The sequence below is a fragment of the Hydra viridissima genome, unplaced genomic scaffold, assembly GCF_058129835.1.
Source record: "Hydra viridissima isolate aposymbiotic clone 2 unplaced genomic scaffold, HvirCarnegie_v1 scaffold_5, whole genome shotgun sequence".
In the NCBI taxonomy this organism is placed as follows: domain Eukaryota; kingdom Metazoa; phylum Cnidaria; class Hydrozoa; order Anthoathecata; family Hydridae; genus Hydra; species Hydra viridissima.
The window spans coordinates 18,838,635-18,865,320 of record NW_028324304.1 but is presented as its reverse complement, the minus strand read 5'-3'; the positions used below and the strand labels follow the sequence as shown (position 1 = coordinate 18,865,320).

General features: G+C 30.2%; 3 protein-coding genes, 1 long non-coding RNA gene and 2 pseudogenes across 4 annotated transcripts; 3 read left to right on the top strand and 3 right to left on the bottom strand.

Moving 5' to 3' along the window:
• The first annotated feature begins 186 nt into the window (after positions 1-186).
• LOC149889167 (uncharacterized) lies at positions 187-1,663 on the top strand (annotated as a pseudogene).
• Positions 1,664-6,479: 4,816 nt separating this feature from the next.
• On the bottom strand, positions 6,480-7,926 carry LOC149889166 (uncharacterized). The gene has a single exon (XM_090089277.1). It carries the CDS (start codon positions 7,768-7,770, stop codon positions 6,580-6,582), a length of 1,191 nt encoding a protein of 396 aa, XP_089945403.1. The 5' UTR covers positions 7,771-7,926; the 3' UTR covers positions 6,480-6,579.
• A 2,999-nt stretch (positions 7,927-10,925) lies between these two features.
• LOC149889164 (uncharacterized) lies at positions 10,926-13,763 on the bottom strand. The gene is made up of 2 exons (XM_090089274.1): positions 13,210-13,763; positions 10,926-13,020 (listed from the first exon to the last, which is right to left on the bottom strand). The coding sequence occupies exons 1-2, from the start codon at positions 13,551-13,553 to the stop codon at positions 12,423-12,425; spliced, it is 942 nt and encodes a 313-aa protein (XP_089945400.1). The 5' UTR covers positions 13,554-13,763; the 3' UTR covers positions 10,926-12,422.
• Positions 11,382-12,221, bottom strand: LOC149889165 (uncharacterized). The gene has a single exon (XM_090089275.1). It carries the CDS (start codon positions 12,219-12,221, stop codon positions 11,382-11,384), a length of 840 nt encoding a protein of 279 aa, XP_089945401.1.
• Positions 13,764-14,949: 1,186 nt separating the features above from the next.
• Positions 14,950-16,025, top strand: LOC149889163 (uncharacterized; annotated as a pseudogene).
• Positions 16,026-16,648: 623 nt separating this feature from the next.
• On the top strand, positions 16,649-17,490 carry LOC149889162 (uncharacterized). The gene is made up of 3 exons (XR_016452319.1): positions 16,649-16,769; positions 16,953-17,294; positions 17,386-17,490. It is a non-coding gene; the product is annotated as an uncharacterized LOC149889162 (long non-coding RNA).
• Positions 17,491-26,686: the final 9,196 nt, after the last annotated feature.

Below are 26,686 nucleotides of genomic sequence, written 5' to 3'. Positions count from 1 at the left end.
ATGTTATGTCAAATCTTAAAAAACCATTGTTGTAACCAATATCTACCAAAATAAACCAATCTTTAGCATCACAGATTTCCATCAATATAAGATTGGGTCTTTTTATAGTTAAAATAGGGTAGGGTTGGGTATTGTGGGTCTACGGGGCAATCTGGTTCTATTTCATATTTATAAGTTATATTGATAATGGCTTTAGGTATAAAGTTGTAATTTTTACCACTTTGTTATAACATAATAGGCTTATTAATTTTAAAATATAACCTAGCTATGCTGTTAGAAATGGCACTTTTTTGGCTAAAATGCTAGATTCATCAACAAGGTCTATCTTTTTTCCTCCGTTTTTAAACTATAGAGAAAGTATATTCAAATAAGTCATAAGCGTATGAAAAATGGTTATTTTGAAAGTTAAGTTACTTTATTTTAAGGATAGTATAACTTTAAGACTCTAACGCACATGGTTTGTTTAAAATTTGAAATATAATCAGGTGGGGTAAAGTGGGTCTATGTATTTATAATATTATGATATATTATTATATTATCGAAGTTGTTGTTAGTAACATTATAAATCTATTAGTTTCATCAGACCTAACTATTTTAGTGTTAATAGTTCTTTAGTACTATTAAACTCTTATGTTTGATGTTTATATCTTTGAAGTTTATGTTAAGAAACATGTATTTATTTGCATGAAAAAATGCATTCTCCTACGTGAAATAAGGTCAAATAAAATATTATATAAGACCTATTTGGTGTTAAAATTTTTTTTTTGTGATATGTTATTATTTATGCAAATATTTCACTAAGAATTTAACAGATTTTTCATAAATATTACTTTAAAAAGTATTTTAAAAATGCCAAGACGTTACAGTAAAAAAAATAAAACCCAAGTACAATGCTGATGGTTTGGAAAGAGCAATTACGATAGTATGTGAGAAAAAAAAGACTATTCATCATGCTTTTAAATGTTCTGTTCCTAAAGAAACATTGAGACGAAGAATAAAGCTATAATTAATGCAAACAAGCATGAAGGTCGAAAAATGGTGCTGAGTGATAAGCATGAAGCTATGATTGTAGCTGCAGCGCAGTATTGTTAAAGATATGGTCTTCTATTAGATTCTGTTGACATTTTTGATTTAGTTGCCCAATTTTGCACAGCGATGAGGATGAAAACTCCATTTAAAGATAGAATTCTTGGGAAAGATTGGATAATTTCTTTTAAGAAGCGCCATGTTGATAAACGTCGATTACGCAAACCTGAAATACTTACATTTTCAAGAGCTAAAAGTTTAACACGTGAAGTTGTAGAGAAATTTTTTACTATTTTATCTGTTGTAATTCATAATAATAACATTGTACCAAATTGTTTATACAACCATGACGAGACTGGGCTCTCCACAAATCACTTAACGAAGAGAGTATTTGTACATCCAAAAAACAAAGATGCTTATGAACTGGCTGCTTCTTCTGGTAAAGCTATGTACTCTGTGCTGTTCTGTGTGTCTGCAGATGGAAGATATCTTCCACCATTTGTTGTTTTTAAGGGAGCAGGTGTTCTGTATTCTAAATGGATAGAAAATGGAACACTAGGATATGCTTTTGGGATGGATGCAAGAGTTTCCATTTGAAAACTGGTATTTGTTGACTAAAATCAAAATTTTTAATTAATCAGGAGCTAAAATTTTTAAAAGTTTTTCAAAAGCTGAAGGAGACATTTGAAAATGTTTGAAAAAATTTCATTATCATATGTATAAAAAACTAACATAAGTATAATGTTCCCCTTTTAATTTTCTCTCTTTGTAAATTTTTCTGATCCAAGGGGTTTTTTATGTTTACTTTTTTCTCTTTACCATGAATACTTACGTACAACTCTATGATAAGAAATGAATATTAGAGATGTAACATTTTTTCAACCTTAATGTTCCTTTATGTCAGTTTGATGAATAATAACTCAAAACCAAACAAGTTAATTGTTAATTCAATGCCTTTTGAAAAAATTTCACCCTCAAATCAAAATATCAAATTGCGAGTTGTATATTAAAATGTACATTGTTTAATAATTATGACATGACGAGTCACTAACTATTATAGTTACTAGAGTATGGCATATTTTTCGTATTGTCTATATTTATGATTAATATAAATCAGTAAATTACTGCCTATTACTAAAATAAATCTAGACTACATTTTATCTTTTTCTCTGCAGACTGAATACAGTTCCTGCATCAATTTTATTACATGTTCCGCGCACTGTTTGCTTCTTGGTATCTTTAGTGCTCATGGTTCCTGTTTCCAGTTATTCTCCAATACTTGGAGAATAACTGGAATCAGCACTTTGAAAGTTGTCATTGCAGAAAGAAAGTCGTGAAAAAGGACATATTCTAGATGTGGAAAAACCTGTAGCAATTACCCTGGCAATGTATGTTGCAGTATATACTGGTATCACTATGCCAACTAAATCATGTACTCCTATGGTTTTTCCTGGATTGAATACAAGCCAATCATTCTGAGAGATAGATAGTTTTTGCTTGAAGAGACAATTAACTGCCACATCCAAAGGTTGCATTCTATGAGTGCAGTGACGAGGAAATAATAAAACTACAATTCCGTTTTCACAACAATAATTGATAGCAAGTAATGTACAACGGCTTTGATGATTATCCATTAAGAGTAAAACAGGATCCTCTTTTGAACATCTGACTAGTTTTTTTATAAGTTCTAGAACCTTTAAAAACAATGGCCCTGACATCCAACAACTTGTAGAACTGTTTGCATAACCAATACAACCAGGTGGTCCTCCTTTTATCATAGTGTCTTGAAACTGTGCTCTTGCAAATATGAAGACAGGTGGAATGGAGTTTCCTATGCCATTTCCTATACCACACATAGTAATTAGTTGTCAACTTTCAGCCAACACACACTGTCCAACTTGTTTTGCTCCGTGTGATGCTATAATATGGGGTGCTATTGCTATTTTCATAATGCTGGTTTCGTCGATATTATAAATTCTATCAGGAGTGAAATTTTTTTTAAAAAATCTTTTTCAAAGTTATCAAAAAACTGATTTATATTGTGCATTGAAACTTGTGGAACGAGACAAACTTGTATTTTTAGGTCTTCTAATTGAAAGTTCTTGGTTACGTTTCATGAAGCCCTTCAACCACAGCCTGTTTATTTTCTATCCATTTACTTGGACATTTGCAAAGTTCTATAGCATAATTAAATGGAAATTCTTTTGCTTGTTTATATGTTAAGCCATAATTCATTTTAGAGCTTTTTATTAGGTAGTCTCTTAACATTATTTCCTCATCTTTGTTTAATACTTGTGCGACAGTATACTTAGTTGTAAAACCAAGCTTGATCTTAGATAATAAATTGTTATACTTTTTTATTCTGTAATGTAAAGTATTACGTTTTATATCAAAAGTTTTAGCAGCTTCGCTCGGGCTCATTAATCCATTTGCAACTTGGAGATCAGCATTATTAACATTCTTCCTCTAAGATTTCTGTCACTCTCTTTTTTTCATAATTCCGAATCATTTTTAATATTAGACAATCAAAATTCAGGCCCTAATAATCAAGCAATAAAGTGCGAGAAGTTTAAACAACGGTTCAAAGGTACCCCATTTATTTTATTCAAAACTGCCTCAACAGCATTTTAAATAATAAACGATTATTTTTTCAAACAAAATTATCTCAATTATTGACATTTTCTGCTTAATTGTAAATGTTATGAATTATTCTATCTTGTAAATAACATTAAGCATCTTACAAGTATGAAACGTGGTCAGGAAAACCTTACAACTTTGCATCGAAATGTTTACGATAAGTCCTCAAAAACAAATCAATTAAATATTTTGTCCAGTTTATGCCAAATGGCTGTAAAAACAGGTTACAGCTGCGAGGGTTATTATTATCTTCACTAAATATTTAGTTTCATTAAGTTTAAATACAAAAACGCTTCGAAAATGCATTTTTTTAAAACTGCCCTTCTCTCCCCTAGTCACAGAGAACATGCCGTTACAACCTGTTCCTCAAAGTGAAAAAAAAATGATATTGGGAAAATCTTTATATCAACATTTATTTATTCATTAGGGTAAACCCAGATAAGAAATGTTTTGAAAATAAAAATTGGTATGGGGGAGGGGGGGGGGGCAGATTTTATATGCAAAACCAATCAAAGTTTAAAGAAAGATAATTGAAAAAATTTAAAACTGGTTTAGGCTTTAACATTTAACAATAACAAAAAACTGACAAACTTGAAGATTATTTTATTGATACTGAAACTTTAGTTTGATGTAGCTTGATTCAAAAGTTGGCTCATAAATATAATATATGGGACTTAAAATGTTCTTCCCAGTCACCCTTTAAAAAAAACGCTTAGAGCGCTGAACACGCCACCTCTCAGATCAAAACCTGATTAGAATGTTTAAAGTATTAATATTAAGTGACATAAGACATTGATTAAATAAAGTTAAAACATCAGTTTTAGAAACTTATTTATTATTAATATACAAAACAAATGTTTTATTTTGAGGTATTTTTTTGGAAGGGTCGCGTTGGGATTCACGGTACCATTTTCAAGTATTGTTTGAAAAGAGATATGGCCCTAAAAAAGTTAACTTTTTCAGGGCAATATCTTTCTCCTTGAAAAACATCACTCGAAACAAATCAACCCCATTCCCAATATTTTCTTGGCCGAAGATCACGGCAAACAAAAAACAATTCAGCATTTTACATAAATTAATTAATATTATAGCGTAACTATACATATCATTTTCATTTTTTTGGAATAAAAATAATTAGTTTTGTAAACCTTTTTGTGATTTTCTACACTGAACTTTAGGAAAACTGTGACTTTTTATGAGACCATAAACTATTTTTGATGCTTTGGTAACAGACATTTACATCATTATGCTCAATCAACCACCTCAAAGAATTTTTGCTGAATCTTCAGATGAACTGACATTTTTAAACTCACCAAAACAGAGAACATACTTGAACTATATAATTAGTTATAATCAACTCTGAAGACGGATATTCCTCTCTAGTATATTTAAGCATAATACGTAACGCAAGTGTCAACCATCTTGCATGGTTCACAGGTTTTGTCAATGCAAATATTTGGAGCCTTGGCCTGTGCATATAATTTGTTTTGATCATTAATCAAATCAGAAAAAACAGTTTCAGCGGCAAATAAATTATATATTTTTCAGCTGCACATTAATCATATATATTTTCGTATCATTTCTCCATCAAAAAAAATTATTGCTTATCTAAATGTAAATCATCATGGTGGATTTGTCATCCTTTTAATCTATTTTTCTGTTTATAGCTTTTTTAGCTTAACTGTTAATTAACAATTAACATCATCTGCACCAGTATATGAACTTTTATTGTCGAGAGCCACATATACTTTTCGGTTGAACACTCTCTATTTCCATCAGTTTGTCTAAAACATTTCATCTATTTTGATTTTTAAGATCAATATCTGTAGGGCAGTGCTTTCTTTTCAAGCCATGTCACAAAATTTGTACATAAATTTCAGACTTTTGACTCTAAATAGATCTTTTAAATGTAGCAAGCCTTTTTAGAGAAAACAATTCTGTAAACAACCTTAACAGCATGAGTTGTAGTACTTGCACATAGTTTGAACCAAGACCTTAGTAATGTTGTCATTAGATTTAGGGCTCAGTAATACTTGCTTAATTATGCTGCATCTTGGATGAATTGTTAAAAAGAAATCTCGAATTTCTACGATCAAATTTCAACTTAATTATCGACAAGCTGCATTTTCAGTCGTTTATATTCGCATAATTACGTTGTGAGATAAACCTATCTCCTAATAGGAATTATTCCATACTCGTTTAAGAAAATATTCTTATAAAGATTGTGGTGAAAGGGTAGCAAGAGGTAAAGTAAAAAGTGCCTATTAAGTGATGTTAAAAAAACAAATGAATTATTAAATTTTTTCAGAGACGATAACCATGATCTAGCCAAGTAGAAAATAGAAAGTGTTAAAATAAGATAAAAGTTAACAGTCCCAAAAAAACAGCTGTTTCAAAGTTAATTCATTTCCAATGACGAAAGAATGATTTCACAATTTTCCTTTCTAAACAGTGGGATGTGGGTAATAATATTTGAACACTGTATGTCACCACATACAAGTACACATACCATACAGGTACCAATACACGAACACTATATGTCACTTTATACAGGTAAAAATATTCCTTTTTTTGAGAATGCAAAACGAAACCAATCGTCAATTAATAAATTCCAACAACTATGAAACTATAAAAAGTTTTGAAAACGTTTGTTTCCTTGTTTTGTTTTGTTTCATTATTTAAAAAACAATAAAATTTAAAATCGGTAAAATATGAAAAAAATCTTTCATCTGTTTTACAACATAATAATAAACTTTTTTTAAATATTTATCTAATAAATAAGAATCTTATTTTCTTAAAAACTTGTGAGCTTAAGTTTCTTCTCCACTTTCAAAGTCAAAAGCCTGATAAATAAACAATGTTATCTTTACGGCGCTCATCAAAATGAATCCATGCTAAGAAAGTTAAAAGCCAGCATTAAAAGATTGGCTTTGAGTTTAACAAATATTTTCTTCTCACTATCAGTAAGATGACAAACAAAAGTGCCAACGCTATATATAACGAAGCAAACACCTTGATGTAATTAAACGTAAATGCAGCAGTTGAAAAACCCAGCAACGCACCAGCTGAGTGCATCCAGTTGCGAATGCCATCCACAAATGCTTGTTCCTTTGAATTGACTAGAGATGCTAAAGTGTTTGTGAGATAGACGTCGGGGATAATACCCGCTCCAGCAAAACATATCATGTAGATAACACCAAAACATAGTACCAGCGCGTTTGATTGAGCATTCGTTAGAACAATAAAACATACATCAACTGTGCAAAGCCCTAACAACCCGATCAACACCGCTACAAACACTTTTTCATTTGAAACAGGCTTACACAAATAAAGTAGCAAAATAAGAACGGTGGTTGCTCCTGTGCCAAAAACGCAAATGTTTAGTTCTAATATAGTCAAATGCAGTGTCTCGATTACAAGTAACGGCAACCACATATCGAATGTGACAAGAAAAAAGATGACGAAAAACGAGCCAAACAAAATCAGCGAAGAATCAAACGACGTAAACAGTAGTTTTAGAATCTTGAAGATACTGATGTGAGTTTTTTTATATTTTGTTTCTTCCTCTTCGGTTTCAAAAACTTTAGAAATATTCTCTTCGTGTTGTTTTAAGTCGAATTCTTTCGATAAATTGTGAACCATAGTTAAACACAATATTTCCATGATGATGCAAACGATGGCCATGAAAACCCCGATAAAATTGACATTCTTTAAATGCCAACCCCCGAGGTATAAATCAACGTTTGAAAATAGAAAGTTAATCCCAGGACCTAAAATAAATCCAGAGTTAAATGTTATGGACAAGATCGATAATTGATAAGTTGTTTCACTGGATGGGTAACTTCGAATTAATTCACCACACATGACTGAATTCAATCCATCCCAACCAGACAAGAACCTCCCTACCACCAGCAACCAGGGTGAGAAATGTAGGCTGTATAAAATATTTCCAACAATTAAAAAGCAGTTACAAACTAAAAAGGTAAGTCGAACCTGACGGGTTTGATCAACCACTCTTCCGATAATTGGGGTTGCAAACGCGGAAGATAGCAAATACGCTATCGATACAGCTGCGTAAAAAAGTTTCGGCGAACTTGTGTTTACCATTTCTTTAATGTACAACCAGAGAGTCAAAAGAGTGAGACTGTATTCTATTCCTAGAATTAAGCTTTGAATAGAAAAAGCAATAGTTGTGTGTTTTCTTTTTAACAGCCATTTTTGATTTTGGAGAGAACTTTGCGAAGAATCCTAAATGGAAGCGTTCCAATTATTAAATCAATAATCTCCCATTTTTAGGCTTATAAGTTTTACACAGTTAAAATAAAAAGAAGAATCCTAAGTGAGTTAGCATGTCCGCCGAATCAACAAAGTCAATAAACGATAAATTGAGATTTTAAAAGAAGCGCCGAGCCTATAGAATAATTTAGTTATTTCAATTAATTTCTTCACTATTTCTCTTAATGTTTTTTAGGTGCAGTCACATTGAATAAAAAATGATCTCCAAAGACTTTGATTTTTTGGGATGAACATTTTTAAGATGTTTTCTCAACCCAGACGTGTTATGGTTTTTCCTATTGATGCAGTTTTTAGCAAAAGTTGCATTTCGCTCATTTTTTTCGGTATAAACTTCAGGATTAGAGTTCTAGTAGAGTACTTCAATACGAAAAAGAATTTTATAAAGTGATGAAATAGGATTTTATAAAAAAGGAATATACGTCTACATTCCAATTTTGTTTGTTTTTAATTTAATGATGATGATTTATTTTTCTCTGTGATTTTGTAAAATACGATGTTGCTTTTGATTCAAAAAAATTGTTCCACATGCTTTCAATGCTGCATTCGTGCTACCAGCATCTTTCCTTTCAAATTTTTATTACTTTAGCACTTTCGGTTACAAAGTTAAGAATTTTTCTATTAGATAGGGAATACGTATATAATTTGTCTTATAAGAATCCGCAGTACATCAGAAAAAACATCAAGGAAAAGCTGATGATTAACGGTTGACGAAGTATGACGACAAAAGTTAATAGAATAATTATAACTTAATTACCACTTTACGTTAATGTCATCTTTGAAATTATTCTTTTAAAATTGTTTTGTTACAAACGACTTCAGATTTTTAATTTTCTCTTAAGCTTCGTTTTAAAATACGAAATCAAGTAATGGAAGCGAAAAAGCGCGCAGAATGAGGTTTAAAAAAAAAAAATTTTGTATTTTGATCGCTATTTTTTAAAATAAAACTTTTAAAAACAACCTTTCTTTAACTACATTTAGTTGAATGAAGTATTATTTATGAAATCCCAAGTTCATTTTAGGCTTTAATTATAGTTGCAGTTTAAGAAAACGGTTCACATCTTGTGGTCAGCAAGCTACACAAATAATACGTGCAAACGTTTCGAATCCATTACCGCTCAAAATGGAAAGTCAACTTTTCCTTTTATGAAATTTTTTTAGTATTATTATTTCTCGTTATTTTCTGAAGATTTATTAGTAGGTTCAGAAATATTTAACTTTATTTTAATCATTCTATAGTGTGAAATGTAGAGAAAAAAAAGTTTTTAATCTTAAAAAGACATTTATAAAAGATATTTATAGATTATATCATATTTATATTTGTAATATATTTATTTTAAAGCTGTTGTCTATTCCCATAAATCATTTGAATCATGGAGAAGGGGAGGGGGAGCTGCGCAGTGTAAATTAAAAATATATTTGAAAACTAACTGTAAAAGTAGAAAAAGAATTGGAAGACTTCTTGTAATTAAAAATTGAGAAGATAAAACATTGATTCTATAGAGCATTCGAAATCGAAGAATAGACTTAAAAAGAACTTTTAGTAACGCAATCCTAGTAATGAAAATAGGAATGTCGTGATATTTTAGAGTTTCCTTCTGTCATCATTTAAAGCTGTCAAAAAAACTTTTAATTGGACAAGGATTTTTAGTACAAGAAGATAACTATCTTAAGCAATGATAATGTCTTCGAATCTATGAGGAGGATACCTGTGCGTAAAAGGCTTCATACACCATTTCTTTTACATTTGAACAAATAGGTTGCGAGAAGTTCTTTTCTTGTTTAAAATCTATGGATTTTAGAAAAAACTAAAACAAAGTGAAATCTTAAAAGGAGTTTTGCCTCTGCAGTGTTGGGAAAATCCATAAATACAGTTTTTTGTTTTCTCATCTTGTTCTTTGTCGCTTTTTTTATTTCATTTTTTTTTTTCAGGAAACCTTTTGGCAGTTTTATTTGTGTCGTGAGTTTTTGATTTTAAAATATTGTGCGTTAAATGAAATAAAAAATTTAAGTTTAGCATTTTGTTCATTTGTAGTTAAACAAATGAACAAAATGCTAAACTTAAATTTTTTTATTTAGCCTAGGTTTCCCATTTTTAAATACAATCGAGGTTTATTTAAATGCAATCGAAGTCATATTGTGTCAGAACTGTTGCTGAAACAAAACTGATATCAGATACGATTTCAGTTCCCAAAAATAAATAGTTTAAAATGCTTTCATATTTGTCGGGTTATCATTTGAGGGAATCTGTGTTATCATTTGAGGGAATATAGAAATTCATGGAGTCTTTTTTTGTTTTACTAACTTTTCGCTAAACAAGTTCGAGTTTTGCATATGGACTTTTTAATTTAAGCGGTAGTGAATTAAGCAAAAATAGTAAATTGGTCTTGAAATATCAAAAAGGAAAAGTTCAATATAAATCTTACCATTACCAAGAGCTGTTTTATTGAATGTCACGTGTAACAGACGAAACAACTGATAAAAGCTTGTAAATGAGCTTATATTGGAAATGAAATGTTTGGCGGAGTGCGGTAAATTTATTATTTTAGGTCATAAATAGGAACCGACGAAATCACCCTAATAAAAAAAAGAAAAGGAAACCACAAAAAGCACGGCAGCAAAGTACAAAAAGCTTATTATGAATGCTTGATTAAAAGTTCTTTATAAGAATACGGCACACTATGAATCCAAATCTCAAAAATGTGGCCAAAAGTCGTTTTTTAAAAGTATTCCAATATATAAATATTTTTTATAATTTAGAAAGAATATTTACCCAATAGCTGAAAAAAATATTTTGCAGAATTTTTAATACGTCCTTTATATGTTTTGGGAGTGATTTATTGCGCTTAAAAAATAAAATAAAAATTTCCAAAATAATTCACGAGTTTTTGTATTTTTTTAAATAAGACAATTTTTATATTATTATACAACATTTGTAAACTTTTTTAAAATTTCATTTTCATATATTATTGTTAATATGGTTTTAATCAAAAAAGAAGTAATAACTCGATTTTTTAGCTTTAGATTTTGGGTTTTTGAAGAAAGGAGTAAAATTTTTAAAATATGTATTTCCCCGGTTACAAAAAGTGATAAAGCTTAAAATGTCCACTTTTCGCTCCTCCTAAATTTCTATCACATTATTATGAACGTATTGGGTATAAAACAAATAATTTTTTAGCTGCTCGAATTTGCTCCATTTTGGTTTTATGTCAATTGTTTCAAAAAAAGACATTAGAAAAAGCCCGGGGGGGAGGGGTGAGAACAACAAATGCAAGACTTCATTTCAGCATTTTTATAACTTGAGATCTTTTAAAGTTTATATATATACCTTAAAAGATCTCAAATATATATACACACATACACACATGTATAAACCAATATTTGCAACATTTAGTAATATAGTAAAAATTATTTTTAAAAAATATTTATTGTTCATCAAGCAAAAGGTTTAAAACTTCAGAATCTAAGTTAACAGCACTAATAGATTTAGTTTTTTTGAAGATGAATGATGATACTATTGGATCACTACGTAACAGCAGATAATGATATTGGTTTTCCATTGCATTTTTTCTAGAAATTTTACATGTATGGTTTAGTCTTGCATTTCGAATGTATTTGTTTTGTGCTTCCTGTGCCTCTTCTGAGTAAATGCCTATTGGGAGTTCAAAGCAATCAGAAATTTGATAACCATGCTCTAATAGCTTGTGTACTGTAGGTGGCATTATGTACCAGTTATATTTTTTAATTATTATTTCAGAAGTAGCTAAACAATATTTTTTGAAGGCCCCCAAATCAAGGTGGTATCCGCTGCACACAGCCTTCATTATATTTCTCAATCTAACAATTATTTTAACATCAACTCCTGTAATGTCTGCAAAAGTATCTGCATTGTCAAATGCTCTTCTGGCTGTGTTACCTGTGTTTGAGGAACCATAGCCATGCTTTGGCATATCGACAACAAGGCTGAGCTCGCTTCTAAACCTATTCTGAATTTCATTTTTTTGCTCAATAACAGAAAGCTTATGTTCTTTTGATCTAGCCTGATACTTTTTAATTTTCATTTTATATCCTAAGTGTAGCACATACTCAAAAAGTCTAATCCAACAATGTAAAGTAGATAGTCCCATAGTAAGAGATTTTTTATTTGGAGTAAACATTCTGATTTTTACTAGATTGTTCATCTCACTCGGTTTTGCAAAACAAATATTGCACGATTGTGATGAATTCGAAAACATGATAGCATTTACTGACTTGCCATCCAACATAGTCAAGTCAACAACAATTTTAATTTTTATGGAACAGTGCTTTTTACTACTGAGAAGATCTAGATCTAAAATATAGTCTTGCAGATTTTCGATTTGTTTTCTAAGATTTATTTCTTCTGCTGCAATGAGTTCATTTGTTTCCTTTAGGTATTGTAGTTCAAGAGGTCTACAAAAATGAGGGCTGGATGGTTTAGGATTATTTCAGATGTTTGAACCCCCAATTTTTAATTTCAAAGGAACTATTGCAGTTTGAAATACTGACTGTTCATTCTGCACTCCAGTAGTAAGATCAGTATCATCAAACCTTTGATTATAAATACTTTGTGAAGATGCACCATCCATGCCACATTTCAAATTGAATACTCCATGTGTAACTGTTTCATCTAAATTTTGAAGCTGCTCAGAATTTAGTTTCAAAATTCGAAGCAAGGTATGGTTAACCATGTTCTGCAAACTACACTTCGCAGACGTTTCTGTAATATGCAAACCCTCTGGATAACAATCTGCTTTTGATTTTAGGATTGCTTTTAATGGGGGATAAATGTCAGCATTTTGCATCAGAGATGAGTTTCGAATAATCTGGTATTGTGAATCACTCAAATCACATTGAATTTTAAGTGATAAAGCTTGATCAGCAGACATCATAATTGGCTGATAATTATCAGATTGGTAAGTTTGGCCTGGTAGATCTTTAGAAAACATTTTAACATTTTTTCCCAAATCAGATTTTCCAGGACTTGATTTTGCACGTACAACAGCAGCTTCTGCTAATTCTTCAGTTGTATGAGTTTTAGCCAAACTAAAATAAAAATAAACAACATCATTATTTGATAAACTATTTCCATTATGATAATTTCAAAAATTGATACTATGGAAAACTGCCTTAACCACACAAGTGTGGAACTGTGGGTGTATATTTTTATTAAAAATTATGTATTTAATCAGTGACTTTTAAAAACAAAAATAGCAATTCTAAACTAGAAACTACCTTGAAACTTTCCTCCTTTTTGTTCTTAATGAACACTCTATCCATTCTTTTTCTGGTCGTCCAGTTTTTAAAGTTGAATCAAGTTTAGTATTTTGATTCTGAAACAACTCACCCTCTAACCAGGCCACTTCTTGTTTAACTAATCTTTTAAAATTACGATTATGCTTTGCATATTTAACCCGAAATTTATAAATAAAAAGTCTAATTTTTTCTGAGAGTTCTGCATCAGACAGTTCTTCATTGGTTAGCAATTTATTTTTTGCTTCAGTTTCTAAAACGGCTTGCAAATTCGCATGATTAACACCAACTTCTTGAATTACGCTTATAAGTTCTAATCTTTTCATATTTAATCAACAACAAATAAAAAACACCTGTATAATCTTCTAGATGCACTCTTTGCAATTAATATTTTATGAAAACAAAGCTATAAATTTTCTTTACAGAAAACGACTCTATATTGAGTTTAAATACAGTTTACATCTGTTTAAAGTAAAAAGATTGCACATATATAAAAAATTGCACATTTATAAAAAAAAAAAAAAAAAAAAAAAAAAAAAAGATTGCACAAAGTTCACTTTCTGTTAAAAAAAAATCGGAAAAAAGTTTTGGCCACTTTATCGCAATTTGGACTTATTGTGCGGCATTTGCTTGTCGTGCTTTTTATGGGTTTTGTTTTGTTTTTTTTTTTTCGTTTTTTTTTACCGTGAATTTCGTCTACCCTTAGTCATAAAACACAAATGGTTTTCCTTATTCAGCATTTCCTCTATTTTTTTTTTATTTTTATTTTTTCTATAAACCTTTTTTCAATTTTTCAAATAAATATTGAATTTTGAATAATCAAACTTAAAACTTATCCAAATACTTGAAAAAAATAGTTCGAAAATGTTGCAAAACTAATGACAATAAAATATTTGCACACTCTCTGATAAAAATCGCTTTAATGGCTCTAAAATCTACAATTCAAGAAAAATATTGCGTTAAACATGTGTAAACCTGTCTAATCTCATCTTAGACTCATGAAAATGATAAAAATATAGCTTATGTAATTTACTTTTCAACATGAGTCCAAAGTAAGCAGAAGTGTTTGAAAGAATCCAAAGAAACACGGTGCATAGGATTGTTTTCTGATGGTGATCAAAAAAAACATTTCTGGGCATGTGTTACAAGGTCTTAGAGTCTCTAAGCCCTTGTAATACATCCCCAGAAAATTTGTGTTTGATTATCATCAGAAAATATTTCCTCATTCAAGAAATTTAAAAAACAGCTTTTTTTGGCCTCTAAAACGTAACATACATGGCCTATTATATTACACTGCCATTTATGTTACATTTTAGAGGCCGATTGAAAGAGGCCTGTTTATAAAAAAGATGGCTGCGCAATTATAAAGATAAAACATGGTAAATCTACAGTTAAGCGGCCTAAAATAAATTTAAATTTATTCTTTTGAAAAATACGGTGGAAAGTAAAGAAATGCATTTAAATAGATTAATAGTATGCACGCATGAGTGATTTTAAAAACCAAGTAAACTTTTGAAGTTGATAAAATAAAAATAGTGCAGCGCGCTTAATTTTAAATTACTATATCATATATTTATATATAACATTCAAAATTATATGGTAAAACTTGTTTTCAATCTTTACTGTTGTTTAATTAATTGTTATAATAATTTTTAAATCAATTTTTAAAAAGTAATTGTTAAGGAAACATAACAAAACGTTGTTAACTATGTGCTCAATCAGATGGCAATGCAAAGTGCTGCTCGTGAGAGACCAAGTGCTCCAACAAGAATCGTTGAAGATATTCTTCCAATCGACGTTGTGTTGAAAGAGAATTGGTGATTAATGGATCTGGGGTCAAGCATTTAACAGCCAATATCTGCTTTACAGTGATTAGCATAACGCGGACTGATTAAAAACAGTATGTATAGTGAAAATTGTAACACACAGTTTGGATTGCAAATTTATCAAGATGCAATTGATAGGTACCGGTGGAAATGCAATGGATGCAATAAACGGCAAAGTGTAAGAGATGGATCCTTTTTCAGCAATAGTAGGTTGTCTCTTCAAACATTAAACTTGTTATATGTATTGTGGGAGTCGAAATATGCCACAGAGTGAAATCCAGCATGAAGCAGGCATGAATGACGCTCCTAATACATTAGCAGATTGGGAAAACTTCTGTAGATAGGTTTGCGAACAAGATCTTGAGAGAAATCTTTTAGTTATTAGAGGAACCAACGCTGTCGGGACACCAATTGTCGTTGAAGTTGACGAGTCAAAGTTTTTTAACAGAAAATATCAACGTGGACACTAGCACCCAGGTCATTGGATGTTTGGCGGTATTGAGAGGGAGTCCCGAAAGTGTTTTTTGGTAGAAGTTCCAAATAAAGCTGCAGAAACTCTTCAAAACCTTTTATTCCAGTTTATTTTGCCTGGAACTCATTTCGTTTCAGATGGCTGGGCATCTTACGCTGGAATACAAAACTGACGTAATGGAATTTATTCCCATGCAGTTGTCACCTACGAAAGCAATATCGTCAACCCTCTAGATAACGACACACACATTAAAAACATTGAAAATCTATGGATACGGGTTAAGCGTAAACTGCTAAAGCAGGTCAGTACATACGAAGGTTTGTTCACTTCCCATCTTCACGAATTTATGTGGCGTCAACAGTTTAAAGATGTCCCTATATTCTCAGCATTTCTTTCTTACGTGTCCCGTCAGTATCCTCTGTAATTGTTAAAATAAACGGCTTTTTTCATAGCCGCACATCTTTTAAAAACACGACATGAACAATTATTATGTTAACCTATTTTCTTTAACTATAATGAATAACTAATCAAAAACAATTTTACACATAGCATATAGATTAACAAGATAATAACAATATCATAAAAATAACATAATAACAATAAAAAAGGTAATATAAAGAGTACACAGTTCCGAAATTTGAAAAAAAAAAGTAAGTAAAAAAACCACTTTGAAACTTATCTAATTTGTTTTTAATAGTGTACGACGTTTTCAGTCTCCGCGAACGAGAGCGCAAATAGCAAAAATTTAAAATTTTTTTAGGCCGTTTGAATGTAGATTTACAGATAACATATCTCATGCGAACTAAACATAATATTAACCAGTATACATAATATTAACCGGCCTAATGGCTAAGATCAAGAGTAGTCACTTGGATTGGTTGCGAGCTGGCTAGGCCGGTGTACTTGTATTAAACTGATACTTTTCTTTTTTTTCGCCCGTTCCTCAAAGGGGAGGCAAACTCAGGGTCGACGTGCTTCTGAGTCTTCCCTGGAGAGGTTCGGGCAAGTCCGCAAGGCATCGGCCGGAAGACTATAAATACTCAATACCTAATATTAACCAGTACAAATAAAAAGTATTCACAGAAAACTGGCGTTTCGTGTTTTCATACTAGCGATTTATGTATTTGTAAACATATATATCTATGTATATTATATATATTTGTATCTAATATATACTTTTATATTTGTTAACAATACATTTAAATTGAGAACAACATTGGGAATCAAAACAAAAGAAATCAGAGGTTAAGACTTATGTTCTTTTATGTTTTTATCCATTTCAATGTTTTATCTATTTATAATGTTTGTTTATTTTTAACTTTACTTTTGTCTCTGTCTACTTTTAAAACTTTTAACAGCATCTTTTGTTACAGTGGCATTGATTAGGTTCTGCTTATTGTTAATAAAGATATTAATTATGATTTTAGAAGCAAAGTTAAAACCCCATTCTAAGTATAAATCACAAGTGAAACTAATTGTTGGGAAGTATTTTGATAAAACAAAGGTTGACACTTCTTTGACATTAGCCCCTTGTTTAGTTATTAAATTTGAAAGTTGATCCAAGACTGCAAAACATCCACATGTAAAATCCTTGAGTAAAATTGAAGGTACAGTAAGACCACCTCTTGAAAGTAATTGTAGATATGGAAAAATCACTATATTACTTGTATCTGTAGCTAGCAAAGATTTGCAATAATTGTATTTGCTTCTTTTTATCAATTTCTTATCTATATAACCAGCAATTGTTGTTGCAACCACTTCTGTTTCAGGTAAGAGAGTTGATTCAGATATCTCATTTGAGTTTAAATCTAATATTTCCAGTAATTCTTTACTAGTTGGGTTATTATGTTCCTTCTTTAGATCTTCTTGCCAAAAATTTACATTCTCCTTAATTAAAGACTGACATGCTTAAAATAACTTCTGAATGTTGAACTTCTAGTAAGCTAACTAGAAATCTCCCCCCCCCCCCCCCCCCATTCATCTGTCTATGTTGTAAAAATCTACGCTCTATTGGGTCACTTTGAAGTCGTGAAGTGAGCACATACGAATATCCTTCTTCAATAAGCTGATCTGTAAGTAACGCTTGGGAACGCAGAGTTGTTATGAGAGCAGATGATGTTTATTTTAATAGTGTAAAATGGAGATTTCTGCCAAAGTTAAATCCAATTAGCTAGTTGCCTAAAATTTGTTTCACCATTATCACAAACAATTGAATTACCAAGTTTATTTGGACTAAATTGTTGTTTAGAATTTGAAATAGTCCACCATTTTTGAAAAATAGTAAGAAAAACAGAAATGTCTTTTCATTCTGGAGAATAATTTTTAAAACTTGCAACTGCTGTTTCTTCTAAAATGGAAGTACATGAGAATATTTTGGTTTCATGTTATCAGGGTGAAAATTTTGAAATGTGATATTTAGAGCTTTTCTTAAATTACCTTGAATTTAGTCATCTTTAGAATCTAGATGATGAAAATCTCCCCAAGTAATATAACCAGCTGGACAACTATTAGAATCATCCTTTAAATTGTATGTGAACGATGGAGAGAAAAATTCTTTACAGTGTAATAAATTATTTCTGATATTTTTAACAAAATGAACACCATCTTAAAATAGGTATATTTTATTTGGACTATCAGGATGATGAATAAACAAACTTGATTGGTTACCAAATTTAGAATGAAGCAAACTAAATGCAGTTACATTTGCTTGATGGTTGTCAGTAACAATTCCTCGAATTTTAAAACCAGACAGAGAAAGAGAACTAATAGAATCTGAAATTTGATCTAAAAGCCATTTACCAGTTATGGTAACTTCAGCTATTGCTTTTATAATAAAAGAAATAGATTTCTTTAAACTAACTATCTAAATGCAACAACTCCTTTGTACAGAATACCCTTGTCATCTGCACCCACATAAACACCACTACAATACTGTGTTTATTCTGAAGATAAAATTCATCTAAAATTAGCATTATATCTTCATGTATTGAACCTTTCTCAAGCAGTGTTTTAGCAGCCATTATTGCATCAACTCCACCTTGTTTTATTTTATTAATTGAAGATATTGAAGGTAACAGAAAAAAATCAAGTAACATTTTACATGCTTGTTTAGATGTATATCTTGATAATAAAGCATGTCTAATCATATTGGCAGAATACTGTGGTTGACCCTTGGATTTATAGTATATTCGACTATTTATTTCATCAAAAAGCATATTTCTATTAGAAGAAGCAATGATTTTTATGTATGAAGCAAGATTCTCTAACACACTCAAACAAGTTAATTTGGCATTATGAGCTTAAGTTAACCATGGAGGAAGTGGGACATTATTTCCTTTATATTGTAAAGCTACACACAAACAATTGTCAATTTTTACTGATTCAAGAATCAATGGAAAATGCGTAATTGGATCAAATACTTAACTATAATAAATTACACATTTGAGATGTTTTTTAAATTCAAAGCCTTCTGGTGAATGTTTTTTATTTAACATGTTCCAGCCAGTGGTTTTATCATTTTTAGAAAAAGAACTAAGTTTATCTTCTTGATAAATCCGAGTTTTTGGTGGTCTTCTCATAGCAATAGATGATGGTAGTGTGGAAGGACGTTTTAAGCACTCACTTGAAAAAGTTTCAGGAATAGAATCCAGATTTCAATATAACCTGCATTTTATACCACGGAAAATGTACTTTTCATTAAAATGCTTTTCACCCAAAACAGAGTTTGGTGAAGGCACCCAATCACTGCGGTTTACAAAATGAACCCAATAGTTTAGTAACTCTTCATTTTTTAAAGGATAATGAAAAGAAGCAACTTTTATGCAACACACTTGTTAACCATGATATGACACATATGCAACACACTTGTTAACTATGATATGATACAACTTTTTTAATTTTTATTAACTTTATAAAATAGCTATATATATATATATATATATATATATATATATATATATATATATATATATACCGAGTTGTACCGATTTGTATTATTTGTGTTTAACAGCACAATTTTTGTCCACTTTAAACCAATAATCTTATGCAAGTTTAACATTTTTCCACTTGCAATTTTACACTTTTTCACTAGTAGGAGTGTCATTTACTTTTTTTGCGCAAATAGGCCTCTTAGAATCGGCCTCTAAAATACGGCCGTGTAATATAGTAGGCCGTGGGTATATGGAACTAAACCAACCCCGCCCCGACCCCTAATTGCTTCCTAGAACTAGGTCTCCTTTAATCATAATTTTATTTGTTCTATTTTAAACTAGATCAAAATTTATCAAATTCCTGCTCCAATGCACCGTGGAAAGCAGAAGTGTCGTTATTTGAAAGAGTCCAAAAAAAATAAAAGTGTCGATATTCGAAAAGTTCCAAAAAACTACATTATGTAAATAAGTTAAGAAATACGTTAAGTAAAGAAGGAAAAGTTATACAAAAAATCGGGAAAATTATAAAGAAGCCCTTAAATGTACTGTAATATATATATAAAAAATTTAAAAACTCCAAATGTATTGAAAATTTACCAAATGCAGGTTGACCAAAAATTTTGAACCAATGTGAAGAAAGGACAATTTTAAAAGAAGATCAAAATAATCCGAAAATAAGTACTCAAACTCAAGAATGTGATATTGCACAATGATTCATCTAAAAAAAAACAGGGAAATACAACCGAAAACTATTAGAAAAGCTATAGGATGTGAGAGACGGCTCGCGCGAAAGAAGTCATTAGTTTAAAAATGTTTCAAAAGTTTAAAATATGCCAAAGAGTACGTCAACAACCCGATAGAGTTTTAAAAAATATAAATATAATTTATATTACTTTTATAAATATAACTTATATTATAATATTTTTATAAATATCATTTATATTCTGACCTATCTTTTGATGAGTTTGAAAGAGCTTACAAATCTCTCAAAAGAAACAAAGCTACGGGGGCGGACGAAATAAATGGTAACATAATCATAGATTGCTTTGAAAAATTAAAACGTATTCTTTATAAAGTCTTCAGGGCATCTATACCGCAAGGTGTTTTCCCCGACCAATTAAAAATAAATAAAGTTTCTCCAATTTACAAAGAAGAGAAAAAAATCAAATATGAGCAATTATCGCCCTATCTCAGTTCTTTCAACTGTTACGAAAATTTTAGAAAGAATTATATACAATAGAACATACAATTATCTTAATCTAAATAAACTTCTATATAAAAATCAATTCGGTTTTTGTTCAACTGAACAAGCCATTACACAGTTCATTCGTGAAATCTCCAATTCATTTGGTAGATCACAATATACACTAGATATTTTTATTGACCTATCAAAAGTGATCGACACGGTCGATCACAAAATTTTAATTAAAAAACTCAAATTTTACGGAATTAATGGCAAATTAATAAAATGGTATAACAGTTACTTGACAAATAGAAAAAAATTTGTTTCCTATGGTGATTATTTTCAAAATAAAAAATAATTGACATAAAATGTGGTGTTCCACAGGGTTCTATTCTTGGTCCACTTTTGTTTCTAGTCTATATAAATGATTTAAAAAAGCTTCTAACCTTATGAGTATCATGTTTGCCGACGATACAAATTTATTTCTGTCAGACAGTGACATTTATGAGCTTTTTTCATATATGAATAAAAAACTCAATCACATCTCCAACTGGTTTAAAGGCAACAAGTTAACTTCAAACATTGACAAAACAAAATGGATCCTTTTCCACTCTCTCGCAAATAAGCATTTTTTACCAAGTAATTTACCTAAACTTTTTATTGATAAAATTGAAATAAAAAAAGAGTCGGTCACAAGATTTTTAGGCATTTACATTGATGAAAATATTACATGGAAGTATCATATCGACTTTATTTCTACTAAATTGGCAAAAAGTATTGGAATTCTATATAAAGTCAGATACTAAGTAAACAAAATTTAATTCAACTCTACTACTCATTTATTCATAGCTATTTATGTTATGTAAATATTGTTTGGGGAAGTACCTCTAAAAGTAAGTTGAGAAATCTTTACCGTCGTCAGAAACACGCAATGCATATAATATGTTTTGAAAATCGTTTCTCTCATTCAAATATTTTATTTAAAAGCGTTAAAGCACTCAACGTCTACGAACTTAATGTTTATAATATTTTACGTTTTTTTGTTTCGTTGTAAAAATGAACAACCATTGTCGCTTTTTAAAGATCTTTTTACCCATAAATATATAACTAAATATCCTTTACGAAATAATAATTTATTAATTGAACCCTTTTGTCAAACAAAGTTTAATCAATTTTGCATAAACTATTGAGCACCATATTTGTGGAACAAAATTGTTGTTCCAAATTTTGATTTGTCGATTTCATATTCAGTTTTTAAAACTAAATTAGAAAACTATATTCTTTCTACTGCCAAAATATATAAATATTTTTGAAATGAAAAATTATTTCACTCTGAATAATTTGTAAAATTATTTTCAGTTTTTGTTAATTCTACATTGTTACTAGTAATTAAAACAACTGTATTTTTGTTTTATTGTATATACACGTTTGATATATTTTATATGGTTTTGACGACAAGATCTTTTGGATCTTCTTTCAAATACCAAGTTAATGTATTGTTATATTGTTGTATTACGATTAATAATTGTAAACTAAAAAAAAATGAAGAAAAAAATATAAAGCATGGAGGCAACGTGCTCGTTTGGGGATGTATGTCTTACTCGGGGTGGATAAATTGCATTTAAAATAAAATACTATGCATGCTAAAATGTATTTCAACATATTAAGACATAATTTAGTTGATGGTATCAAAAAATGAACATGGAAAACACCTTTTATTTCAACAGGACAATGATCTAAAATATTTTCCAAGGATGGAATGGCTTCTTTATTAAGTGTAACACACTTCCCTATCCACCACAAAGTTCGGATTTTAATCCGATTGAGATTTGTGGCATATTTTGGACTTGAACATTTGAAAACACCATGTAACGTATAAAAACGATCTAAAGAAGCATTTAAAAGAAAGATCAGAAAAAATTTTACTGAAAAAAAAACTTCAAAACTTGTTCTCTCTATGCCTAAGAGTAAGCATCAGACTCTTGTTACGGAAATATCTTGTAGTCACCAGATCGGTAATTTTTTGCAGTACCCGTCTTACGATACCTATACCAATACTAATTCGGTCTCGGTAGGACGGATTTCCCAGTACCAACTTCGAAATTTGATGGTAGTGTTGCACATGCGAGACTTCCGAGACTCTGATGCTTACCTTTGAAATTACAAGACATTATAAATGTGAAAAGTTTGCATACAAAATATTAATCGTTAATTTTAGATTTTTCAATAGATGTGCAATACTTTATTGAATTTATTTTGATATATATCTCGTTTGTTTAAATTTTTGTGGTATCTCAAATTATAGTTTTATTAATTTTTGTAAAAGAATATAATAAATAAATAATAGGGGAGACTTGTACTGAATGGACCTTGTACTAAATGGACCTTTTCAAAAAAAAGAACTTAGAGACCATTTAGATGTATTTTTGTCGTCACAAATAATTAACCTTTACACAATGTCTCTTCAGTATGTCTGAGTTAAATTTATTCAAAGAAAAGCAGTAGTTATGGAAGTTTTCTGTTTTTTCAAGGCAAATGTAATTTTTTAACTTTTCTGAGTTTTCAATTTACAGAGTTTTTTCAAGAAGAAGTGAACTCTTAATATTAATAATATTATAGATATATATTTTGGACTTCAGATAAAAGTAGAAGGAAAGTTATCTAGGGTACAGATTGTTGTAATTGTTTGGGTAACATTTGGATATTGATATGTGTACTGAATGAACCACCATTGATTGTACTGCATGGACTGGACTATTTTCCGATTAGAGCATTTATTGCGTTTCAGTTTGTTACTTACTAAAACAAAATAATCGTGTCTTTTTAATATAAACAAGTTGTGAAAGTGTGACTAATAAAATATACTAAAAAAAAAAAAAAATCTTGGGCATAAAAAACTATAAAGCTCATGGTTTATCATGATTCATTATAGGTTAATTTTCACTAGGATAACAATATTATCATTCAATATTGGAACATCAATATACCCTCATTGCTGTGCATAATTCAACATTTTATTTATTACGAGTTTACTGCTGGTCCATTCAGTACAATCAACTGTACTGAATGGACCATTAAACAATTTAGTACAGGTCATGTTTATCGCATTTTTTAACAATGTTTTAATTGCTCAATGGTTTACACCTTTCAAGGATAGTTAGTTAAGATATGAATCTTGTCTTCTAAACTAAAAAACCCACCATAGTTATTCACAAAATAAATATTAATCGAATTTATAAAAAAGTCTTATTTTGTGGTCCATTCAGTACAAGTCTCCCCTAATCATTTTTTACTTGCTACTTTGCATTCTTTTTTTTAAAACGGTATAGTGTGCAAATACTTTATGGTGCTTGTGTATATCTTTGATTTAGCGCAACAAGGATATAATTTTATTCAAGCATGCATTTATATAAAAACAGCAGAGCCGTATTTTGATAATGGGGAGGAGGGGTTAGGCTTCCTTTGACTAAGAAGGGGAGGGGGGGAGGTTATTGTCAAGAAAAAAATTGAAAATAAATGCCTTCGAATAAAATGTTGATAATAATATCATAATAATAATTGACAATTGAAACAAGATCTGCAAAAAACTGCACGTGCTACTAAAGATAAATTAAAGATATTTTTGCAGACCACGTGAAAAAGAGATTTTTTGATAAAGTAAGCTGCTATGGTACAAGACTGATTTTTACAGGATATCATAAATACTGATATGTGAAGAACATTTTTTATAATTAAATGAAGCATTAAAAAAATGATTCATGGTTTTCGCAGATTTTAACAAGTTTATCTCAGAAAAATAAATGCAAAAGAAAATAAAGACATTCCATATATTTTACGAGTGTTAAATGAAAAAAAAAATTTCTTTCACCGCCCCCCATCCCTCCCCTCCTTGGTAACGGCTCTGCATAGATCTTAAAATCAATGGAATAAAATCATAAAAGTGCTCTTATCTAAAGTGGATAGTACAAATTTATACAACAAATCACTAATGTTCGCCGTCTTGAGTCAACCGAAAACCATTGTCAACCTGGTTTCTATCATAAAAAATGATTCTTGATTTATTATACACGCGAGAGTTCTTTCGAGGGTAATCAGACAGACAAACGAGCCATGAAACATGCTGTCGTTGTCGCAAGCAAACAACTTAAGTCAAAAAATTTCGAAATTTATTTTATTGATGAAAATATGGCTCTACTGCACTTTCGCCACCCCTACCCCCCTCTTTTTATGATAATTGATAATGATTTTTATGCTGATTCAGAAAAATATAAAAACATAGACTTGAAAATCAATGGAAAGTGCTCTAATTCGAAATCAAAGTTTTAAAAAAATCCCATTAAAAATCCTAATATTCGCCATTTTAAGTACATCGTGTAAGTACATATTTTAAAATACTGCGTAAGTTTCTTTAATTTCTCTCGAGCTTACTCAGGCTTAGCTAATGACCAAAAAGCTTGAGCCAGCGCTTCTACACCATATGTAAGTTATTAACACCGTGGTGTGACCAAACAAAGTCCTATGCTTTAAGAAAGTCCTAATTTAAGAAATGACAAATAAAAAATAAAACAAAATATATAAAATATATAAAATAAGCATTTGGGGAAAATAACTTAGTTATTTTAACTAGATTTCTAGTTAGTTAGAGAGAAAGTTGAGTAGCGCACAAGCCATTCATTTTCAAGCTCATGTTTAACAGTTGATTATTTGCCAATTAAATAGAAAAGGGATTCTTGTTGAGTTCCAGGCGAAGATATTTACGATTGAGATAAGCTAAAAATAAGAATAGGAAAAAAGAAGTTGCTGGTTTTATTTTGGACGCACAGATTTTTAATAGCAAAACCTCATTTTAGAAATTGAAACTTATTAACTTGGGAAAAAAATTTCGATTTGATAAAACTTCCGATCTTGAAGTCGTCTGACTTTTTGAACTCTATATATCTCAAAATTTTTTTTCACTAAAAATATATGACCAATTACCGCAGATAAAAAAATGTTGGCAATAACGTTGCATTATTTGAAAGACAGTGGCAGAATGGACATGGTAACAAATACAAAGTTGTTATTTTTAACAATATTGTTGAAAACTGCAGACAACTCTATAGGATGTGCTTTTGGTTGTCTTAAAGCATGCTTTGACCCCAAAAAAAAATTAGAATTTAAAAAAATTCCAGCAATAATATGTGGATGTTTTATTTTACATAACTTTTTGTGAATAACAATTTCTTTACTGATGTAATTAATGAAAATGGAAGAATTTTTCATGGCTATAGTTTTCTCATGCCAAATATGTGAGAGGAATTGCTGCATTGTAAAGGTTGAAAAGTCCTTTCTTGTTCTCATTCAATACTCGTGTTTTGTGCCGAACGGCGTATAAAATATAGCAATTAATATAGAATACAGCAGGGGATGAATCCAATTGTTAACAGCAAAAAAGGAGAAACAGTTGGCACACTAATTGAAAATTTATTCAAAAAAGCATTATGGTTTTACAACCAATCAAATAATAGTTAGCAAACGACTTGAAGTTTAAATCGAAATTTTCCCTATATGTGCTTAAAAATACACAAGGAGGTTGACAATAATCGAATAAATGGTAGACAGTAAAAGAAATACCTTATATCTAATCTAAAAATATTACTTCATATATTCCTGGAATTTTCCCTATAAAGCGATCATCATATTCACCTTTAAATTTACCAACAATCTTCTTTTTTTCTATACTGTGATACAGATTCTCAACTGTGTACTTGCTGAAATCAAAATCATCTTAGTGTACCTGCTTGTCCTCATAGGCATCTTCAGTCTCAACCTTTATCAATAAGCTGTTGGTGTATAGTAAACTAGCCTAATGATTGGTTTGCCAAAAATCATACATTAAGTGTTAAAAGTGTCACTTTTTCGTTTATTGGCGCTTTATTTAGTTTATTGGGGCGTTGCTTTCCACATACCTTATTTTTTATTTTAAATTCTGTTGGTAGTGCAGCGTGCTTTTTCTTCTTCTTTCGAACCGGTTACTTACAAAGTCTTACCAAAATTTTTTTAATATTTT